A 21,784-nucleotide genomic window follows, 5' to 3' on the forward strand; every position below is an offset into this window, starting at 1 on the left:
CCTATTAAGAGAGAGTCTGTCTGTTCATCTAACTGAGCACTTCATTAGGAACCCCTAGTGGCGGACTTAGGCTGTCTGAGCTGAAGGGGTGACATAATATAAAGGACACCCGATACATTCAGTGGGCCCCCTTTCAGCAGAGAATAACAATGTATTTATCATTTTCTTTTACTACTTATCCTCTAGTACAGGGGGTTGTCTAACATATGGCTCACCAAGGGGGCCTACTTGATAACTTTGCAACAAAGTAATCTCATTTTTTCAATAAAATAAGCTACAGTCAAGGCTTCTTATCCGCCTGTGGACATCCAACTTGAGATATTGGACACATTTTTATCAGTATCTCTTACCAGGGTATCTGAAATTGACAGTCTGGGCTGCAAAGCTTTTGTGCATGTTTGGTACTACTTGTCTTTGTGAGGAAGCTTTTTTTCTGTGATGAGCATCAGTAAAAACAAAACTGCACTTCAGGCTCACACACAAGCACTTGAATGACAGTTTGAACACAGTTTGAAAGTGACAGCTGCTCAGGATTTGACACCTCATATTGATGTGCTCCTGAAAGGTGTAGAGGTACCAGGTTTCAGTAGCAAGTTAAACTGTGAGTAGCCTACATCATGTAAAATGCTTTTTAAGAGGATTTTCCACCTTAACCAGAATAGAGTCCTCTAAAAGAACAATGAATACATATTGTGGTCATATTTAAAACAGTGCTAACCACTGCCCTCCTTCCTCATACCAGTAATGCTAATCTTCTCTTTACAAGTGCATATTAATCCAAGATAAATGGTTGTGAACACATTTGAAATGAAGAATGCATCTAGCTAGCTACTATCCATCTAGAAAATACAGTCTACATACATTATTGATGCGTCCATAGTAATATTTAATCCATACACTCATAGTATTAGTATCAAGGTTACAGCTTTGACTGTACTGTCTCGAGCAGTCTGAAAGGTTGTGACTGAGCAAATTAGTGAGTATGACTGTATCAAAGTCAACTGAATGGAATAATGTCAGCTACAACAGCTACAAATACTTTTAAGGGTGATTTATCTAATTGTCAACCTACAGAAAGAATAACATTCAAGTCTACCATAATGGCCAGTTTACTCCATTTTAAGGGCATCTTATAGGGAAAAGTATCTTGTGTTCTTTGCTGGAGGAGTGCCTAAATGGCACTTTCCCAACTTTTCTTTCACTGGAAGGGCTATCCGGATTCACCCATAACTAAGACAGCAAATGCAGATTTCTTCTCTGTTGGGACACCCAGAGGACACTTTTTTCTTTTTGTCCTCAAGAGCACCAAATGAGTCACCAGTGAACTCCTGTGAACTCCTGTGCAATCTAATGCAATCCGATACACCTCCCGCCGCCCACTACGACCTCAGTTATAAACATAAAGTAGAATTCTCACCTTTCTGAAAAAGTCAACAAAAACTGAAAATGTTTCCTAAAAAAGTGCTTGGTAAGTATATGTTTTTATGTTTACAGTTTACAGTATTTAAGGTTGAACTCAGTCTGCTCTTGATATGAATTATAGCTTCCTCTGAATAATACTTCCCCCATCCTGACGTCAGCTGGATGTGGGATTTTTCCTCCCCATCCCAGCCTCAAACGGACACACTCACATGTCCGTTCTTCAACAGCGACCTGAGGTGAGTTACACACCAGCGTATGGGAAAACTCCCTGCATGTAATTAGCACTGATAACTACTTGTGTACTTTTAACAGCTATAAGTGTATGCTTGTGTCCTACAGTTAACGTCTGTCATCTGTAAAAGGAATGGAGAACCGACCCTGGTGTACAATCTCAAATTGCATATAGCTTGTACATTCCTATGTCTGTGTTATGTAATAGAAACATTCTCGCAATCTTGCTAAGACAGAAAACTTTAACGTGTAAATGCTGAAATGCAGCATTCAGCCCTTTTAGTTTAATGTTGATGTCATTTGTCATCTGACTGTAAACCCCAAGGGCTTCTGTCAACTCTGACCCAGAATAACTGATTCTTTAGAATAATATTTAAGGTGTGAGTCACTTCACTTTCGGGACAGTGAGTCATAGATAAGCCAGATTTGGTCAGAGACTCATTCACATTTATCTCAGTGACTGGACAGTCTGAAGGTGAGCCAAGTACACATAAATAATTTTCCTGTCTTGAAGATCCCACAGACTCATATTGCTGCTTTTGACACAAGCAGGGGTGGAGTGAACAATTTTGGGGCTTGTGGAAAAAGCAAACTCTGGCACTCTGAATCCTAAAACTCGGCTCTTTTGTCCGTCATCTTCTCTGTGTAGCTGGGATTGATCTGGAGAAAGAATGATACTTGTATGCTGTCATTTTGCGCGTGTGTTTAAATGGTGGTTGACGTCCTCTTTTGCTTTCTCCATCTGTTGGTATAACTGCGCACACCATCATTTTCACAGCTGGTGGTGAAGCTATACAGTTTATCTCAACAGAAACCACCTGCAAAGATAAGAAGCAGTTAGGACAAGAGTCAACAAACCTGTTATTATAAACACCTTGTAAAACCATCTTGGATTCCTTTCAGTTTTTCTTGGCTTCATTTGTTTCATTTCTGACGCCTTATAACATCTTCTGCAGTGTCAAGAAAAACATATTCTATAAGGTTGGGAGTTATTAAGTGTCCCGGGAGACATCTTTAGCAAAAACAGAGATGTTTTTGAATTAATAGTTAAGGGGATATAACTGGGTGTGGTTTTTATCAAATGTTACTCAAACAGGAGTTTATAATGTATTTGTAGGGGACTATTTTCAACTGCAGGCACCAGGATTAACTCAAAGGTAAATCATATAAGTTATATCAGGCTTCAGCTAAACAGACTAAACCTGTTAGTATGTTCAGGTAGTTGTTAGTTTTAGTATTATCAAGGGAAATAAACTACCTATACCTATACTATAAAGGATGGGTTCACACTTTTTCAATTTTATCTTAAAACAACAGTCAAGTGCCCAAATGAACATTAAAATGTGTTTTTCTTGCTATACTTATTCCTCCTGTTCATACTGACCATTAGAGGATGCCTTCACAATGTAAGTGATGGGGGGCAAAATCTATTTTAGTAATGAATCAAATCAAGCAGATATCTTTCAAAGTTACAGTCATTTTAGTGCCACAGTCCCTCCTTTTGTTACTATACTTCAACCACAGCTCAGCAGAGAAACACAAAGAGGGATTTTGATGCTAAAAAGACTGTAAATGTGGCAGATATGACTAACTCTGCTGTTAGCCTCATATGAGCTTCAGATAAACTTTTAAATGTATTTTTTACATAAAATGTCATAGTGTGGATCTTGGCCCCAATCACAATAATTTGAAGGGGATCTTTTAACAGCCAATATGAACAGGAGGAATGATTACAGCGGGGAAAACTTCTTTCAGTGTTTATATGGACACCTGACCATTGTTTTAAGACAGACTTTAAAAATTGTCAACCTGTCCTTTAAGCATAGCTGACCATCCCCATACAACACAACTTATTTTAATGACTAAAAATAGTTAACAGGGGTGCTGTTGCGGCTCTGGAGGTATCATAGGTCACATGGTTGCTGGTTCTTGTCCGCATGTAAGTATCCTTGGGAAAAACACTGAACCCTGTATGGGCAGACTGGCACCCTCCATGGTAGTTTGCTGCCATAGCTATGGCAATACAAATGGGTGGGTGACAGGCAAATTGTATATAAATATTGTATATAAATGCAGCAATTTACCATCCCATAAGTTAATCATTTCTTTTTAAAGTACTTTTTTCATTCTTTGAGGTACTTTTAGCAAGCAAGCAAAACACAGAAAAGTACACAACCCTAAAAGGCCTCTCACTGACCCGCTAGTGGGTCAACGAGAACAGACTCATACAGTGCAGCCAAACCCACAAAACTGTATTTTAAGTTCTAGTTGGGCCCCTAAAGTTTCCAAAGATACCACATATGCCGGATCGTAATTTGTATAACAAGATGATTGAAAATGATGGATTGGTTCAGCCATAAAAAACATCGAGGTTTGAATATTTCACTCAGTTTAAACGTCATTAAATGTCCTCGAAGAGCTGGAACGTGCCGATACAGAATATAACAATAGTGCCAGACAATGTGGAATATGTTTTTTCATCTTTAAGGGAAAAATAAAAAGTGTAAAACAAGATGGTAGATGTACTGAAGATGATCATTCCCAAAGGAGTAATCCTAATCACGAACTTGATTCCGTTAATTTCACTCAAGGCCAGACAAAGAATGTAGTGGTCACTTCAGCCCAGCTTTCCTGAGGCAAAAAGTCAAGGGCCTGGCCTGGTATTATTGCCAAACCAGGAAATCTACCCAGACCTTTGAAAAAGAGCCAAAATTTCAAAACAATGTTTTCCCTGGAATCATGATGACCTCCACAGTCATAATTTTCTAAGTAAGTGTGTGTGTTTTTATGTGAAATTCAATGAGGGTTCCTGTTGCCAAACAATGTATCCCTAACTGTAGTGCAGGAGGAACACACCCATCTCAGACTGAGAAACTAACGTGCGTGTTTGTGAGACAGAGTAGTGATCCAAACCAGCTGTAACTATGTCCACAGTGTTTTGGTAATAACATACTTAATGGAAGAGAAATTCACCAGGGAATAACCTCACAGCATTTTACTCAAATGAAGAATGTCCTGCAAGTAAGTTGCACTGAACTATCATTGAGTCATGTTAAGTTTACCATGTAGTTGAAAATTTGCCAAAGAAATGTGCAGAAGAACTGGCGTCAATGAAACGTCATTTTCCATTGTCAAGCTAATTATGTGCTGGTGAACAACATCAGCCCCCACAGCAAAATGGAACTTGTTCACACCCTCTCCCTGGAGTTTATGTCCGGGGTTTATTATAAATTGTTGTAACTTCATTAACTAAAGTTGCAATAGACAAGGAATGATGAGGGATGGTAAATTACTACATAAAATCAGTAGAGGAATGTACTGAATGTGATCCTCTATATATATGCGTAATAGCTAATTGTAAGCAAGAGTGATGAAAGGCCAAACATTAACACAAGACCCCACATTTCACTGACAGGAGGAAAGACGAGTTTAAAGTCACATTATTAAAATAATCAGTATTGTTCATTATAATAATGATATTGCGTAATTTAAGAGTTGTCACTTGTAGAGATGAACCTACTGACAATTATCATCTGACTCTGTTGCTCCTCCTAGCAGCTGTTGGTGGCATTGCACTTTAAGGTACTTCTACTTTGGCCCCAAGTTACCGTAGTTATCGCCTGGCTTCAGCTCATTAACTCAGCAGCTTTACAGTTTTGGTTCACTTGAAATGCTCTCATAGTGTGATTTTCAGCTGCAGCAGGCAGGTGTTTTCAAAGAAGAAGCTCTAGAAACCCTGCTGTACACTGTACTGTATACTACCTGCTCAGCACCAAACAGCAAACAAACTCAGCGACATAGCTGGTGAACATAGTGGAACATTCAGTAGCTTATGAGCCAGATATTTCCTTCAAGGGATCCAAAACAGAACTAAAATGAGAATGAATATTGGACTTAACTTCAACAGGCAGCCAGAAACACGACTCCAAATGAATGATGATTTTGCTCCATAACCAGAGGTGGAAGAAGCATTCAGATCCTTTACCAGCAATGTAAAAATACTTCATTACAGGGCCCATCCAAAGGGCCACCAGATAAATGAGTTGTGAGATCATTAATGGGTTTGAAAAGAAGGAAAAACAAAGTTCTAATACACAATTCTGTTCTCAGTATTGGACTTTTTCTCAAATCTTTGATTCTGGTGAAATATTGGATCATTTGAACATTTATTGAAACTTTGTGAGTAGTTAAGAGGGGAAAATTACTGTTTGGTGGAGCTGTTAACAACTCATGGACATCTGAAATGAGACTACACACTGCTTTTTGAAAGATGTCAAAAGCCAAAAAGGTTGGAAACCACTGTGATGTATTTTAAAAACTTGAATGCATGTACAGAAATTCATTTTAATCCATTCAGTAGTTGTTGAGATATATGTCTTGACCAAAGTGGTGGACATTACCATCCCTGGAAAAAAAAATAAAAATGTACACAGAGAGCCTGACGATTGTTAAAATTCAGCCAGGCATCAGAGAGCTTCACATCACAACAGGCAGCCTGAACTAATGATGCCAAATTCTGACTGTGTGTACCGCAGTGTTCCTCATAGAGCTGGAAGTTTGGTCAGATATGAAAAACGGCCTTTTATGGTGTTGCCATGGACAAATGACACATATCTAAGAAACTGCCAATAAAAACAGCAATCAGCAGTCTCAGTTCTCTGGGCTCTCAAAGTGGATTGAAGCAGGGCTGCAAATATCAGCAAAAGTAATTTAGAGAACTTCATGACCATTTCCGCATTTCAGCCCAGCCACACATGGGGTGGACTTCTGCATTTGTATTTTTGGCTCACATGACAAAAACAATAATATGATTAATGTGTGTGTGTGTGTGTGTGTGTGTGTGTGTGTGTGTGTGTGTGTGTGTGTGTGTGTGTGTGTGTGTGTGTGTGTGTGTGTGTGTGTGTGTTTGTGTGTGTGTGTGTGTGTGTGTGTCCAGTAAACTTCCAGATTTCTCTATCTATTTTGTTCTCTATCTTTTGTACTTATAGTTCATCAGCTCCAACATTTAAATTCTACTTAAACATGAATGCATCAATATTATATTATTTCATAATAAAGTATGATAACACTCTGAGAGGGGCTATTCTGCATACTTTAGGCATATTTTGCAGCTAAAACCTCTGTAGTTTTACTCAAAAGAAAAGTATGTTTTACATTTGGTATTGTTTACTGGGGTAAAGAATCAAAATTCTTCCTCCATTACTTGCTTTTGCACACACGACAAAATCAATATACTATGAATGCAGTGTGGTGAAATCTTTTTTTGGGGTTTACGTACGTACTTACTTATCTATCCTGACGTCTAATGTGTCTCTGTTGTCTTTTTTTTTAGACTCAGCTCCCACCCACACACAACATGTGACCCGAGTCTCTCCTCTAGCAGTGATGCCTGCCTTCAGCCCCCCTGCACCTCTGCTGTGTGTCCTGCTGTGTGTGTCAGTGGCTCTGCAGCGTTCTGACCTCCGCCTGGCCTACGTGACCCACAACAGCTTTTTCTACTACTCCTGCAGCCAGAATCCACAACCCTGCAGCATTGCATCACTAACAGACTGCAGATGCAAAGACATCCAGCTTGCCATGTTGCACCGCCCCCAGTCACACTCGTCTCCTGTTTTCCGGATGAGGCGTTTAACAGTTTGGTACACATCGCCTTCAAACACTGCACGTCTGCTCAACAACTCTGAGGTGAGGCATCTCACCCTGGTCCACTGTGGTCCTGGGGGGTCCAGAGAGACAACATCGCACGGATCAGTTCCCCAGGAAGGACATTTTGCTGTGCAACACCTGGAGAGGCTGACAGTGGTGAACCTGCCACAGAGGCTGGCTCCAGATGCAAATTGGGCCAAAAACACAGACTCAAATACTGACCCACAGAGAGATTATGGTCCTCACTTAGACACAAATAGATACAACAGAGACAGAGAAACAAACCTGGACCTGATTGAAGACACATACAGAAATTCAGAAGCCCCATCCTTAGATTGGTCCTCACCCCAGATCCAAGACATCTTCCTGGGCAGGGAGCTCGGAGCAGCGTATCACGAACAGGCAAGACTAGGAATAATCCACAACTCTGTACTGGAGTGGGAAGCATCTCTCAAAGTCTACACAGTCCAAACACATATAGACAGCGACGGAGTCCTGCCCTTTCCTGACCTCCACCTGCCCAAGTTACCAGAGACATCCGTCATATATGTCAGCTTTGTGTATTGACACAAAGTGACTTTTTGTGCTGTACAGAAGGGACCAGAAGGAGAAAGATGCTCCAAGATACCTAACTTTTGGTTAAAGAATAATCCTTTCATCCTTTTAATATGTTATGTAAAACAGTCATTAGTTTTTAGATTATGTTACCAGTGAAGTTACATTCCTGTGTGTATTTCTACGAGCTCACATTTGGGAGGAAAAACAAATCTTTTTAATACAGTACAAAGCAAAAGTTTGAGGACCTTTTGAGAATTTGGAATTAAAGTCTTAAGTTCACTATTGGAAAGGTACAGTACGATACGACACGACACGAGACGATACGATAAGATACGATACGATACGATACGATACGATACGATACGATGCGATACGATACGATACGACACGGTACAATATGGCTTGGTAACAAGTCTGAGTATGATCTTGTTGTGAACTACTGAAAGGAGTGTGCCTCGGGTTGGGAAATAGTCAAATTCTGATTTGATTATACATTTTAGTTTTGTGTTTCACAGATAGGCTGCTGAACAAGGCTGCACTACTATACAGCATGACACTCTGAATAACTCATTTGAAAAAGAGAAAAATAATCTGGCTACCGGCTCCAAAAGATCAAAGGCTATGAAGAAAGTCAATGAGCTGCTGTATCTTCTTACAAATAAATCCTATATGAGGATTAACTATAACTATACTATAACTATAAAACCAAACAAAAACAATTTCTATTATATAAATATATATACATAGTATTGTATCTAGCTTATTTCAAATGCAAACCTGCGTGTCATTTTAAAGATAGTTTGCTGAACTAGAGAGAGACTCTCTGTTCACTGCCCACTAGTCCCGAGCTGAAGTGTTTTTTCTTTCAGGATGTTCTTTGCTCTGAATCAAGCTTGTAACCCTCAAAATGAAATGGCAAATTGTGTTTAAAAAATGGAAATTACTTCAATCCTCTGTAAACCAGATGAGCTTTTATTCCTATTCTCCTGTTTCCCCACAAGGATAAAAGAAATTGAGCTACCTCCGGGAAATGTTTCCAACAAAAGCTCTGGTCCAGTTACTGAATCCACACTGGATTTAGGATTGATCACTTCCAGAAATTCTAGTTTTTTTAAATGATTTTCAGCTTTTCATAATGAAACACTTGAAGATGCAATATCCCATCAGACACCAGAAACCCTCCAACATTCCTTAAATGAATTAAATATCAGTCATGTTTAAGTTCAAACATTAGAGTTAAATTTTGTCGCAAAACATTTTGGGAATTATTTTCACATAACAGAAGTTTGAGGGTTGTTCAGTTTTAACTTTGACTCTCTCACATTTCTGCCTCTGAAGAAAAGGGGTTTCTGACCTCTGTGTGAAGGCAAGTACAAACTCTCTATTCTGGGATCAATAAGTGATACAGTTATTGGTGTTGGCGAAGTTAATAGAACAAGTGGTATTCCAAGTAAATGTGAAATGTATGTTTGCCTCCAAAATTTAACCACAAGATGGCAGCAGATACGTGTGAGTCAAAGAAGGGGGAAGTGAATTGAAGCACTGAGTAACTGAGAGGACTAACAACATGAGGAGAAAACACACTCTGTGTGTGTGTGTGTGTGTGTGTGTGTGTGTGTGTGTGTGTGTGTGTGTGTGTGTGTGTGTGTGTGTGTGTGTGTGTGTGTGTGTGTGTGTTTGTTTGTTTGTTTGTTTGGTCAGTTGTTTTTAAGTTAGCTACAACTCTTCAAGAATCCAGTAAACCTTAAATTTAACACATATGTCATGATACATTTCAGCACTTTAAAAACGTGTGAGGAATGTTTCTGGAGGTTTTTTTTGGGACAGATAGGCTATAAAAATAATAAAGTAAGCCTATTACTTAATATTTATTTGTTGATTTTTTTAACTAGCAGTGTTATTGCTTGTAGGCTATTTGATAGAAATAGATCTATATCTAATGAATCAAATATATCACTCATGGCTTGTGAATTTAAGATTGTGATCATTTTTTAAATATATTGTTTCTGTACTTTATTTGTCCAAAATAAATAACCAACAGTCAGAGTCAGACACATGAAATCAGAATTTAAAAGGATTGTGGCATGTATAAATATATATATATATATATATATATATATATATATATATATATATATAGGTATCAGTGTGCATGATGATACAGTAAAATACAGTATGTTTTATACTGTAGCCCAACCATCGCTTATATATATAATATGTACAATATGAGGTATAAAGGCTTTGCAATAGTCTGTGGTGGGGGAAACATACCTAAGTCCGATTTTAAAAGTTCAGTCTGAAAGAGTCAGGAAGGGTTAATTTTATTGAATTGCTTTTTGGTTGTTAAATTGATATTTGTTTGACATTATTGGTCATTAGGCTATGAGCTACAGCTGCATTTGTACTAAAACCTCGTGTGTCTATGGCTGCATTTGTCAATTTGATAAAGACTGCAGTCCTGTTTAAAGACGTGTGCATGAGTGCGCGTGCGCGCGTGTGTGTGCTGACACCTGCTAGAAAGCTGCTTATTTGCATGATAAACTTGCAGCCCATCTTGTTAACCGCCCCGTGAATGCAAACTGATGCCGCCTGTTGATCCCGCACCTGAGAGGTCAGCACCCACCCGGCACACACTGCACACACCGGGGGCAATTACTGGAGGAATCGCCGGTGGTGGTGGTGGTGGTGAGGAAGCTGTTGCTGCTGTCAGACAACCGGCGGGTCGTTCGCACTCTTTATGGAAATCAACCATGATGTGTGTAAAGGTTGAACTATAACCTCTACTCGGGATAATCTGAAGACAAAGTAAAAAACAAATCAATTACATGTTGAGTTTGATACTCATGATGTATAGGCCACTCTGAATGCGCACTGTAAATATTAATGTCAGCCTAAAAAAGGTGGACAGGCCGAGACTAAAATTGGATTGATTTTAGGTGGGCTCTCCCTCCTCTGCACCCCTCCAAGTGAGTCTGTAACCACGCTGCCGCCGTCTCCTCACCGGCAGTTTAGCAGTAAAACATTTTTATAATCAGACGTTATTGTTCGCTGCCTCCTTGTGGGAGATGCGCCCATGTTCATTTTTTAAAAGGGCAAATCAGCCATAATTCAGTTTATAAACTGCAGCGCGCAGGGGAGAAATGCCTGGATGAATATTCATTAGAGCCGCCCGAACTGCCATGCTCGGTGATTCATTAGGCATATGTAAATATCACTCACTTTAATTGCCCCTAAACTGACTCAACATAATGTTGTCATTAGCAAATTATTACTTATTTGTGATACTAATGGTACGGTATGGCGCGCAGTGCTGAAGCCCCATATATGATTGCAATTACAGCTCTTTTTATTCACGGGATGACGGCGGAATCTGATGGATCTGCAGTCAGTATGTGTGTGTGTGTGTGTGTGTGTGTGTGTGTGTGTGTGTGTGTGTGTGTGTGTGTGTGTGTGTGTGTGTGTGCCAACAATTAATTTCACTGGCACATGAAACACTGACACACAGCACATCACACGCACAAACTGGGCAAACTGGTTTTATAGGGAAACTTAAAGTGTAGTAGGTTATAGAGGCCTATCATCTAGACTGACTTAAAATAAAAGGGAAATAATCATTTTCCCTCAAACTTTATTCTAGCATTTAGTTTCTTTTAAGTGGTTGAATAAAACAAATTTAAAAAACAATTGAACAACTCCAAAATAATTTCCTTTATAATAGAAATGCATTAAGCCACAACACAAACCATAATGTTGACTGTGATGAAGTAATTATGGTTAAAAAATAAATAAGCTAAAGATTTGAAAGATGGGATATATGTATAAAGAAAGACAATCAGTTTTTCTTTCAATAGGATCAATAAACGAAATGACAGATTTTGAACAATTATTTAAAATACAGCTGACTGGTGTTATGTGTGTTAACTGAAGTCCTTTTAAAGTGCAGTTCAATTTAACTGGGCTCTCGGCATTAAAAATCCTTCTGAATAAAATTAGTTTCAAAGAAATTAAATAAGAATTTGATCACAGATTATCATGTGATAGTATGATATCAAATTTGTTGCCGGTATACTGTCTCCATTTTTAATTATGTTTTAGGGTGTATTTAAGGGTATAAATTAAATCAAAAACAGTAAACAAAATTTTAAATGCATTTATTTTGCAAACAGTGTTTGGTCTTGATATCAAAGTCTCATATTTAAATACATACATCACAGTAGTAGTCCTGATTTAAGTCAGTCAGACTAGCCTACTAAAGAAAAACATTGATACAAATCTATTCAATTATACCTTTAAAAAGTATTAATTTCATGCAACAGTAATTTAAGAAAAGAGCCGGAGATAAATGATACAGTTGTGGGAGGCATTTCGTTATTTAAACAAAAAAGAAACTTTAGCTTCAGAAAATAAATCTCGGCTTCAGATGTATGACATTTAACTAAATCCACGGACACCAAACTGTTCCATGACTCATACTAAACCCAGAGGCTGTCACATTTTTTAAAATAAACTACTGCTGTATTTAAATTTTTTAAAAAAATGCCCGCCACAGTCTGCACAGCACAACTCGGCTTGGAGTTGTTTTATAGATGCAGCAGCAGTTTGAAACAACAACCATGACAAAACAGGCCCACAAAACAGAGGGAGAGGGAGAGACAAATAATGACTCTGTGTGTGTGTGTGTGTGTGTGTGTGTGTGTGTGTGTGTGTGTGTGTGTGTGTGTGTGTGTGTGTGTGTGTGTGTGTGTGTGTGTGTGTGTACGTTTGTGTGTGTGTGCACGTGAATGTGTGCGTGAATGTGTGCATCTGTGAGAGAGTGCGAGGGAGCTAATAAAGTAATGTGATGGATGATCTCCTTTCTCCCAGAGGGACCAGCACCATGTAAATTGGCCCACACAATGCATTATGGATAAGGCAGTTGAGATTATAGCTTGTTAATGTGTCCCTCCCTAATCCTCCCCCCACCCCCCTACCCCTCTCCCCCTTCTCGCTTCTCTCGCTCACTCCATCCTTCTGCTTCGGCTCAGGCAGTGACATGGTCACCTCATTGTCGGGGCGCGTGGGTCTTTTAGGTGCAGATGGAGAGGGAGAGGAGTGTGCAACAGCGATCTGCCAGGCTTTACTGGAGTAAGTTTGTGTATCTGTGTGTGTGTGTGTGTTTTACTCACAATGTGGGGTCCAATATCAAATAAATCACTTAATGAGGACTCACCTTACATTAAGGGACAAATGCAGGTCCTGACATGGTGAACCATTAAATGTTAGGGTTAAGTTTTGGCTTTCGTTGCGATTAGGTATGGGGTTAGGAATGAAGTCAATGGGGAATAAATGAATGTCAATGTAATGTCCTCCTAAGTGACAGAAACAAGTTTTAATGTGTGTGTGTGTGTGTGTGTGTGTGTGTGTGTGTGTGTGTGTGTGTGTGTGTGTGTGTGTGTGTGTGTGTGTGTGTGTGTGTGTGTGTGTGTGTGTGTGTGTGTGTGTGTGTGTGACAGTGAGCCAACCATCAGGCAGCCAGTAGAGACAGTTCGTCGGCAGGGGCCAGGGCTGTGGACATATGTCTCCTCCCTCCATCCCTCCATCCCTCCCTCACCCCACAACCCCCTCAGTCCTCCTAAGAGGGTGCCAACCCCCCACAACCTCCCCCGTCTCCCTTCAACTCCCCCACACTCCCCCTCCTCCCTCCACCTTGCAGGCCTGTCCAGGGACCTGTCAGGCCATCTGTCGAAGCAGAACCAGAGGAGCTGGTCTAGAAGAACTGCTACTGCAGCACGGTTATGTGGTTAGCCGGGCTGTCGCTCACTAGCAGGGGTATTATATATGCATGTGTGTAAGTGTGTGTGTGTGTGTTTGTGTGTGTGTGTGTGTGTAAGAGCCTTGGTGGAGATGGAGCATTCGTTGGTTGCAGGATGTGTGTGAGGGGAATCTCAAGGTAGATGGTCCCCAGCATATTTGTCCAACAAATAAAAATTGTGTGTTTTTGGAGGACTTTTATCATCCATGTTTGGTCCACGTTGCCCATATAAATCTTTAATTAGACAAACAGCACATTTAAAGTTAAGATTATAACATTTTAAACACACTAACTTCAATTTAATAAACACAGTGGTTATGTTGTGCAGTCCTGTTTGGTTGGGTACAACTGATATTAACCAATATATGATATTTAGTTAACCTCAGCTAGATATTGATATTACTGAGTCAGTTTACTCCATTATGCTACTTTTTATGTCACAGATAAACATTTAAAATATTTTAATAAATCAGGAAAACACAGTCTACCTCACTTGATGACTTTCTTTTTTGTTTATTTCCCACTTTTGGTATTCAGTAGATCCTCAGAAAGTGTTTCAATTTTGTTTAGTCTTTTTTGGGTTTTGTATTTTGTGTATGTGTATGTGAAAAAGAGTTTCTGGGCACAGGTGTATCATGTGACCTGCAATTTGGACGTTGTGCCCACTACACTATGCTACTTCTGGCTTATTTTGGTCCTGTTACACTCATTCTTAATTAGATTGCTGAATGATAACATTAAAGCAACTGACTTCAAAGTTTTTTGGAAAATGCATAATCACAAGCTCATAAATGAAACCTGCAAGACAAATACCAGCATTGTGAAAAAGAGACTTTGTATTTAATGAGTCAAAAAGCTTTTTGTTCAGCAGCTGACTCTCGAATGTCATATGTTGAAGGTCCTGTCCACACCAACAGTGAGATCTGAAAAACGTTTTGTAGATGCATTACCCCATGACCAAAAAATAAAGGTAACTATGATGGATCATGCTCCTCTAGTAAATTTCAAGTCAAGACTTTCATAGTTTAGAGGTAAATGGTCAGCAGGGATGTAAAACATGCAATCTAAATTCAATAAAACCAGCCGTATGGTCCTTTAAACAGTCAAGAGTCCAAGAGTCAGCAGGAAAATGAAATGACTGTATGGTCCCACTGAGAGCTGAACACCTGCAGACACTCAGCTCAAAAAAACAGCTGCTGAGTCGTCTTCCTCTCCTTTTGGAAATAACAAGTACATTTGCTCAGTGGACCTGGCTCGACCTTGTTTGCTCAGTGTGACTCATACATGTGGGACAGTTAACTGTATTCATTTCCAGAAATTTGGGTGAGTTGTTTTTATACACAAATGTTTCAAATAATGTAATCATAACTGTTCCTTATAGTCTCAGACAAAATGCACAAGATTATACAAGGGCTGTACCTTTTTTGTCTAAAACACAAAAGGTATTAAATCACTGTTTTTTTATTTTGTCTTTACATAGCAGATATATGTATAATGTGGTGTGCCTCACTCTTCATAACTTTGACTTAAATATGCTATTTCCCTGAGCCTGCCCATAATTTTCCATTTGTAAAATGTCAAAAAATAATTTAAAAAAATGTCCATCACATGCTCCCAAAGCCCCGGCTGTATTCTTCAGATTGCTTGCTCTCTTGAACTCTCCTAAACCCCAAAAATTGTGCATTTAGAACAAAATATAACAGAAAAGCAGCATATTCTCACATTTTGAAACTGCAACCAGAGTTTTTTTTTAACATGAATTAATTATCAGAAGTGTTTTGACTGACTGTGGTGACCCACCTAATTCATCACAGACCAGCAGATTCCCGATAATCTTGAAAATCAGTTGTTAAGAGTTATAATGGGGGTTTAAATCGTGTAGTGTCTTCACAGCTTGGCACGTCTTATTCGGGTGATCTAGACTAAGCAAGCTTAGCGAGGTCTGTGTGTGTGTGTGTGTGTGTGTGTGTGTGTGTGTGTGTGTGTGTGTGTGTGTGTGTGTGTGTGTGTGTGTGTGTGTGTGTGTGTGTGTGTGTGTGTGTGTGTGGTCCAGGTATTCCTCATGTTGTGGGGACATAAACCTGTTTAAACAGTTATGTTGCAGGGACTCGCCTCCCTTACATGGACTTACACACACACACACACACACACACACACACACAGGGCTGTGAGCCTGCATATCCACTCAAACACATGTATGTGCGACTGAAGCACGAGCACACATGAAAATGCACACACTCATCTCCATTTAGAGGAGTCCCCTACATTAAGGGGACAAAAAAGTCCCCTTAATGTAAATTATACATGTTAGGGACTTGGTTTAAAATTAAGATACATTTAGAGTTTTGTTGAGGTTAGTTTAGGGTTAGGATAAGGTTAGGGTCAGAGTTAGGCGAGTAGTAGTTATATGAAGGTTAGGGTGAGTCTCTAGGAAATGAATGTAAGTCAATGTAATGTCCTCTGAAGTGATGGAAACACAACTCTGTGTGCATGTGTGTGTGTGTGTGTGTGTGCGTGCATTTGTGTGTGTGTGTGTGTGTGTGTGTGTGTGTGTGTGTGTGTGTGTGTGTGTGTGTGTGTGTGTGTGCGTGTGTGTGTGCATCTGTGTCTTTGGCTGGACCCTCCGGGGCTGTGTGTGTGGGTGGTGGCCTAGACCCATTAGAACGGGTCATCTCTCTCTCATGGAGAGTTTTCACGGCTGTGGAGCGGATTAGGAGCAGGGAGAGAAGCAGAGCGAGAGGAGGAGAGAGGGAGGAGAGATTATGGGCAGGCTGGAAGGACGAAGAAGAGAATCACAAAAAGAGAGCATTAGCATCTACACTTCAGCATTTGTTTGTGGTATGTAGGTGACACTCATCTGGAGTGACCGATTTTACAGTGAGTACAAATGAAAGAACAAGTGAACGCTGGCATGTCAGCATCATCACAAGTGGCCTTTTGACAAAGAGGAGAGAAGAGGTAGTCTGAAGGGAGAATGTTGGGTTAAAGAGAGACTATCTGAACACATTTATAATTACATATTCATGCAATTAGACAGTGCTTTAGAAGACAGGAAATAAGCCTGATGTGTCAGTCAAGCTGTTGCAAACTTTCGAAATGGTTTAAAACAGTGTGTGTGTGTGTGTGTGCAAAAGCTTGGTCATGGATTTGGAATGTTACTCTTATATGGCAGATTGATCCAATTGTATGCTTTTATTCAAGGTGGAAGGCCAAAGAAAAACCTTAATGGTCAGACACTAAACCAATGTGACATTTATGGAGGTTGATGTGGACAGAGTGAAAAAATGCTTTTACTGTTAATTAAAACTCATCACCTCATGCTAAGCTAATTCTAGTATTTATTATTATTATTTATTAATTACTATTTTCTGTATTTTCTTCTATTTCAATACTCAGGTGATTCACTGAACTCGTTACAGCGTGGACTTTTGAGAGTAAAGGAAGGTACTCGGCTGTGATCACCTGACACAAGCATGCAACACACTCTCTTGCACACCCTGAATGACAGGTATTTTCTGATTGTCCACTAGAATTTGCCCGTGTATGCCCGATGACCAATACACCTATGGCCATAACCTACTGTTGTGGCTGTAAAACGGTGGATAAATTGTTTCAAACATCACACACCCTTTGCAAAAGGTTTTGTTTCATTATCAGTATTGGATCCATTCAGTACAGTAACATCTGGAAAGTCTAGAAGAACTGTGCGATTAAAGGCCAAATGGCTTATGTGGGAATGTTGAACCCGACATGAGATTTAAAAACTTTGTATACTGTTAAATACAGAGGGATTTATCTGGCGGGGATAGGCTTAATCAGTATTGTGTGAACTCGTTTGGCAAGGGCTTGAATGGGCACTAAGGTTTAAAGGGGCAGGATTTGTGACATCACAACTAATTTGGAAGCCAGTTATGGTCCACGATGCAAATGACATGAGTGTGATTTGGAAACTTGAAGTCTCCAGTGCACAAACACTGAGAATGGACTTTACAATGAAGGAAGAAACATCTTGTGTCAAAGTTTTCTGTGGAAAAAACACATCAGAGACATATGATTATTCAAAGAAGAGTATTTTTATCAGTTTTAAAACATGTCTGAAGGGGATCTTTAAATTGAATGCTCAAGTGTCTAGTGTAGTATAATGTTTCTAATACCTGAGCATGTTATAATAGTGATATAAAGCCAAGGTCTCCATGAGTGTGTAAGTCACATGAGAAAACACCTGTCAGCATGTCACATCTTACAGTTGCAGTAAAACAAATAAGTGACAAAACTGAACACCTTAAAGTGTCAGCATGTCCCATCTTATATTCATAATATATTGCTGCCATGACAGTCAGAGATGCCTTAACGGGAATATATGTCTTTCTTTATTAAATGTTTACTTCACATCTTAGTGGGTTTCTGAATGGAGTCTGAGGGTGATTAAGACTTTAAAGAGAACCAAACATTAAACCAGACAAACTTGCACATTTACAATTAAAGTATGAACTATGGTCTTAACTGCTGTCTCTCTCAATCACACACACACACACACACACACACACACGCACACACACACGCACACACACACACACACACAGACACACACACTCACACTCACACTTACATTTACACAAATACACACGAAGCACCAGCCGCCAGTTGGTCTTAAAGAGGCAAATTCCTCTGCAGCATTTTCTCAACCTCGTAAAGCGTCTGCTGTTAAAGCAATGTTTTTTCAATCCGTCTGCTCTCCCTGACATTTCCAGATAACGCTGGCGTTAGGTTGATTTGGGGGAATTTGCGCACCATATGCTGCTGTGTCAAACACCTACGGGCTATGGCTCTGCATTCCCTAATAGCAGCATTATTGGAGCTTGTTTATCTAATGCGCCTGTTAATGTTATTTATTGGGAGTCTGCCCGTTATCCCATTCCTCCATGCATGCAAAGGAGACAGACATAAGATATGCAAATGCTAACGTCGGCCCAACTTCAGGGCAGTAAAACAGAGCATTTGCATTTGATGTAGCACATAATAAACTGGTTATTAGCATTTTAAATGCGTCAAACAAACTTGAAAAATGTGGCCTGTGCTGGTGTGGTTTTTATTATTTCTGCATGCAGTCAAAACACACATACACATGCCACATGTGCCTTCAAACACGTACAAAAAAGTGCGCAGAGCAGACACATAAATATAAAGCTGCTGTACACAGGAGCAAACCGATGTCACAAGGCAAAGAGTCACAGGACGGATGATGTTTTTGATGAAGTTGTTTCCTCACTCTCTCTGTCTCTTTCACTCTCATGCCATAAACTTTCTCTCGAAGAATTAAAATATGCAGACAATTCATTAAATCAACGATCCGTCCTTTCAAGCCCAGAAAAGAAGGTCTGGTTTCGGCTTTGTCAAACGATGACGATGAATAATTTGAGTTCATGTGTCATTGCTGCTGTTTCTGCTCCTCAGGGTCTGCTGGTAATTGAATGTTGACCTTTGAAACTGCTCAAACACCAGGTCAACTACTCTAATACTGATTCTAGTTGTTTGCAAGAAAAAAACATTAAAAATAATTATTTGTTTAATAGACATAAGCTTTTATTACACAGATATACCAAATACAAATCATATAATGTCATCCCCACTTATGCATCATGGTTAACACAATCACAAACTACAACCTCCCAAAAGCTGAATCATTGACACAGTCCCAACAAAAAATGAGCGTGACAATTTTCACAAAGTAGTTTTTTATTCAACTGTTACAGGTTTATGATGTTCAAATAAGGAGGAGCAACGGAGACATGCAATAGATATTTTGTGCAAAGATCAAGATTGCAACATGCAATTTACAGTATATGAATATTAAGATGAGGAAAATCATCTCACAGCAGATTCAAGCTTTTCCCTCAACAGAGCACCCACAGTTTTTTATTCTATTTTTTTTTATTTTTGGGACTTCTCTTCTCTTTTCTTCTCTTCTCTTCTCTTCTCTTCTCTTCTCTTCTCTTCTCTTCTCTTCTCTTCTCTCTTCTTTTCTTTTCTTTTCTTTTCTTTTCTTTTCTTTTCTCTTCTCTTCTCTTCTCTTCTCTTCTCTTCTCTTCTCTTCTCTTCTCTTCTCTTCTCTTCTCTTCTCTTCTCTTCTCTTCTCTTCTCTTCTCTTCTCTTCTCTTCTCTTCTCTTCTCTTCTCTTCTCCAGAGCAAAAACTAAAACAACCAAGAAACATGGAAGGCTTATGTTTTATTGCCCTTGTTACCCAGAAACTCTCCAACTGAGCGAGACAGAGCGAGCGCAGAGCACAGGAGGAGTGCTGTCTGAATTGGTTTTTCATTAGCAGTTAATGATGTGATAATCTCTCTAACACTAACCAGGCATTACACCCTGCAGCCCGAAGTACTCCTCTAAATGGAGATGAGTGTGTGCATTTTCATGTGTGCTCGTGCTTCAGTCGCACATACATGTGTTTGAGTGGATATGCAGGCTCACAGCCCTGTGTGTGTGTGTGTGTGTGTGTGTGTGTGTGTGTGTGTGTGTGTGTGTGTGTGTGTGTGTGTGTGTGTGTGTGTGTGTGTGTGTGTTTTATGTGTGGGCATGAAAAAAAGGGTGTGTGATGGCAAGTTTTTGATGTCATGACTAATTGGTAATGAATCAAATGATCATGTGTAAGTAAGATTGAGATGGACACAAACACACACACACACACACACCAGACCTCACCCCCTCACACCAGCGTAAACCTTACATGTTAATCTCTCTCCTTCCCTCCGCTCCTGTCTCTCCCCTTCTCTCAAATACACAAACCTACTCGCTTTCATTCTGTGCTTGCAGAGACCCCTGCTTCATTTTCTGGTCATGTGCACCCATTGCGAGGGGGCGAAGCGGACACAAAGTGACACAGGGAGCAGAATGGGGAGGAGAGGAGGCGAGGCTGGGGCTGCAGCCTGAAAGGAGGCGATGGGAGGTGTCCGATTGTCCCACACTGAAAGGGACAGTTAAAAGGAGAACCTTGTTGCAAAAGCTGGTGGGCCGGGCTGGAGGCTAGTTAAGTGGTGTGTGTGTGTGTGTGTGTGTGTGTGTGTGTGTGTGTGTGTGTGTGTGTGTGTGTGTGTGTGTGTGTGTGTGTGTGTGTGTGTGTGTGTGTGTATGAGACTAATGAGGAGGAGGAGGGGGATGACTGATGACCGAGGTGATGATGATACTGGAGATGATGATGATGATTATGAAGGTTATGCTTCAAAGATCCACTTCATGAGTTAAGTGTGTTTTAAGAGGAAAGAATAGACATTTTTCGTTGACTCGTGTGTAAAATCTGAAGTTGAATCAGGGTTTAAGTTCTCCCAAGTCGACAGGTGGCAAAGGAAAGACTCAAAAGTAAATTGTGACTTTTCACACCTCAGTAAACATTTCTCTGTTCAAAAAAGACAATCAAGAAATACCTTGAGCAGTTGTGCACTGTGACAGAAAAACTTTATTGCTTCTGTCTGATAAAACTCATTATCAACATGCTTCAGAAAGCTTTGAGATGCCAAATTTGTATCAGAGTGCGTTCAGACAGAAAGAAATAAGAACATGAAGGTGTGTTTTTTTCATTAGTAAAATGTTAATTTTACTTGTTTTTGCCTAATTAACGCCAATGTCTTCCAAGAACAAAACAGCTCCACAAATATTAATTAGGACCTCAATATTCATGTTGGCGGAGATGGTTGTGAGGTCTGTAATTAACGAGCTTTTAATCGTTTGATCGCCTCCTTAATTAAAGGCTTGCTATAATTTGAAGGTTTGTTTACTTTTCATAAAGCAGGAATGAGAAAGACAAAAATCTTATTGATATTCTCTTTTACACAGAATTTACCCAAAGAAAACTAAGGAGGAAAATAAGGCTTTTAAAAGTTTTCTGAGAGATGCAGAACATTTTTTTATTTTATTTTTCAAATGTTGAGCTTTCATTTAGAAAAGAAATCAGAGCTACTTTTGACGGAGGCTGGAGGGTTTTGCTTGGCATCACTCTTAGACTAACTGAGACTCAACACTCTCGTTGCTGTCTTCCATCTGCCGCATCGAAGCTTCAACCTCTGTGAAATCTCTTTCAGTGAAACTTCAAACTGAGGTTTGATGGCGCCTTTGGCGGGTAAAATGAAAGGGTTTTAAAC

At 39.7% G+C, this 21,784-nt stretch overlaps 1 protein-coding gene and 1 long non-coding RNA gene across 2 annotated transcripts in view; both read left to right on the forward strand.

Moving 5' to 3' along the window:
* LOC133991596 (uncharacterized) overlaps positions 1–21,784 on the forward strand; it is a 227,111-nt gene that overhangs the window by 128,980 nt on the left and 76,347 nt on the right. The window lies entirely within an intron of this gene.
* si:ch73-52p7.1 (uncharacterized protein LOC100321084 homolog) lies at positions 1,648–8,564 on the forward strand. Its single transcript, XM_062430757.1, has 2 exons — positions 1,648–1,658; positions 6,986–8,564. The coding sequence occupies exon 2, from the start codon at positions 7,039–7,041 to the stop codon at positions 7,864–7,866; it is 828 nt and encodes a 275-aa protein (XP_062286741.1). The 5' UTR covers positions 1,648–1,658; positions 6,986–7,038; the 3' UTR covers positions 7,867–8,564.

The sequence above is a fragment of the Scomber scombrus genome, chromosome 12 (assembly GCF_963691925.1).
Source record: "Scomber scombrus chromosome 12, fScoSco1.1, whole genome shotgun sequence".
NCBI classification, from domain to species: Eukaryota; Metazoa; Chordata; class Actinopteri; order Scombriformes; family Scombridae; genus Scomber; species Scomber scombrus.

Coding starts and splice junctions, on each gene's coding strand:
- si:ch73-52p7.1 (XM_062430757.1), top strand. CDS start 7,039: ATGCCTGCCTTCAGCCCCCCTGCACCTCTGCTGTGTGTCCTGCTGTGT.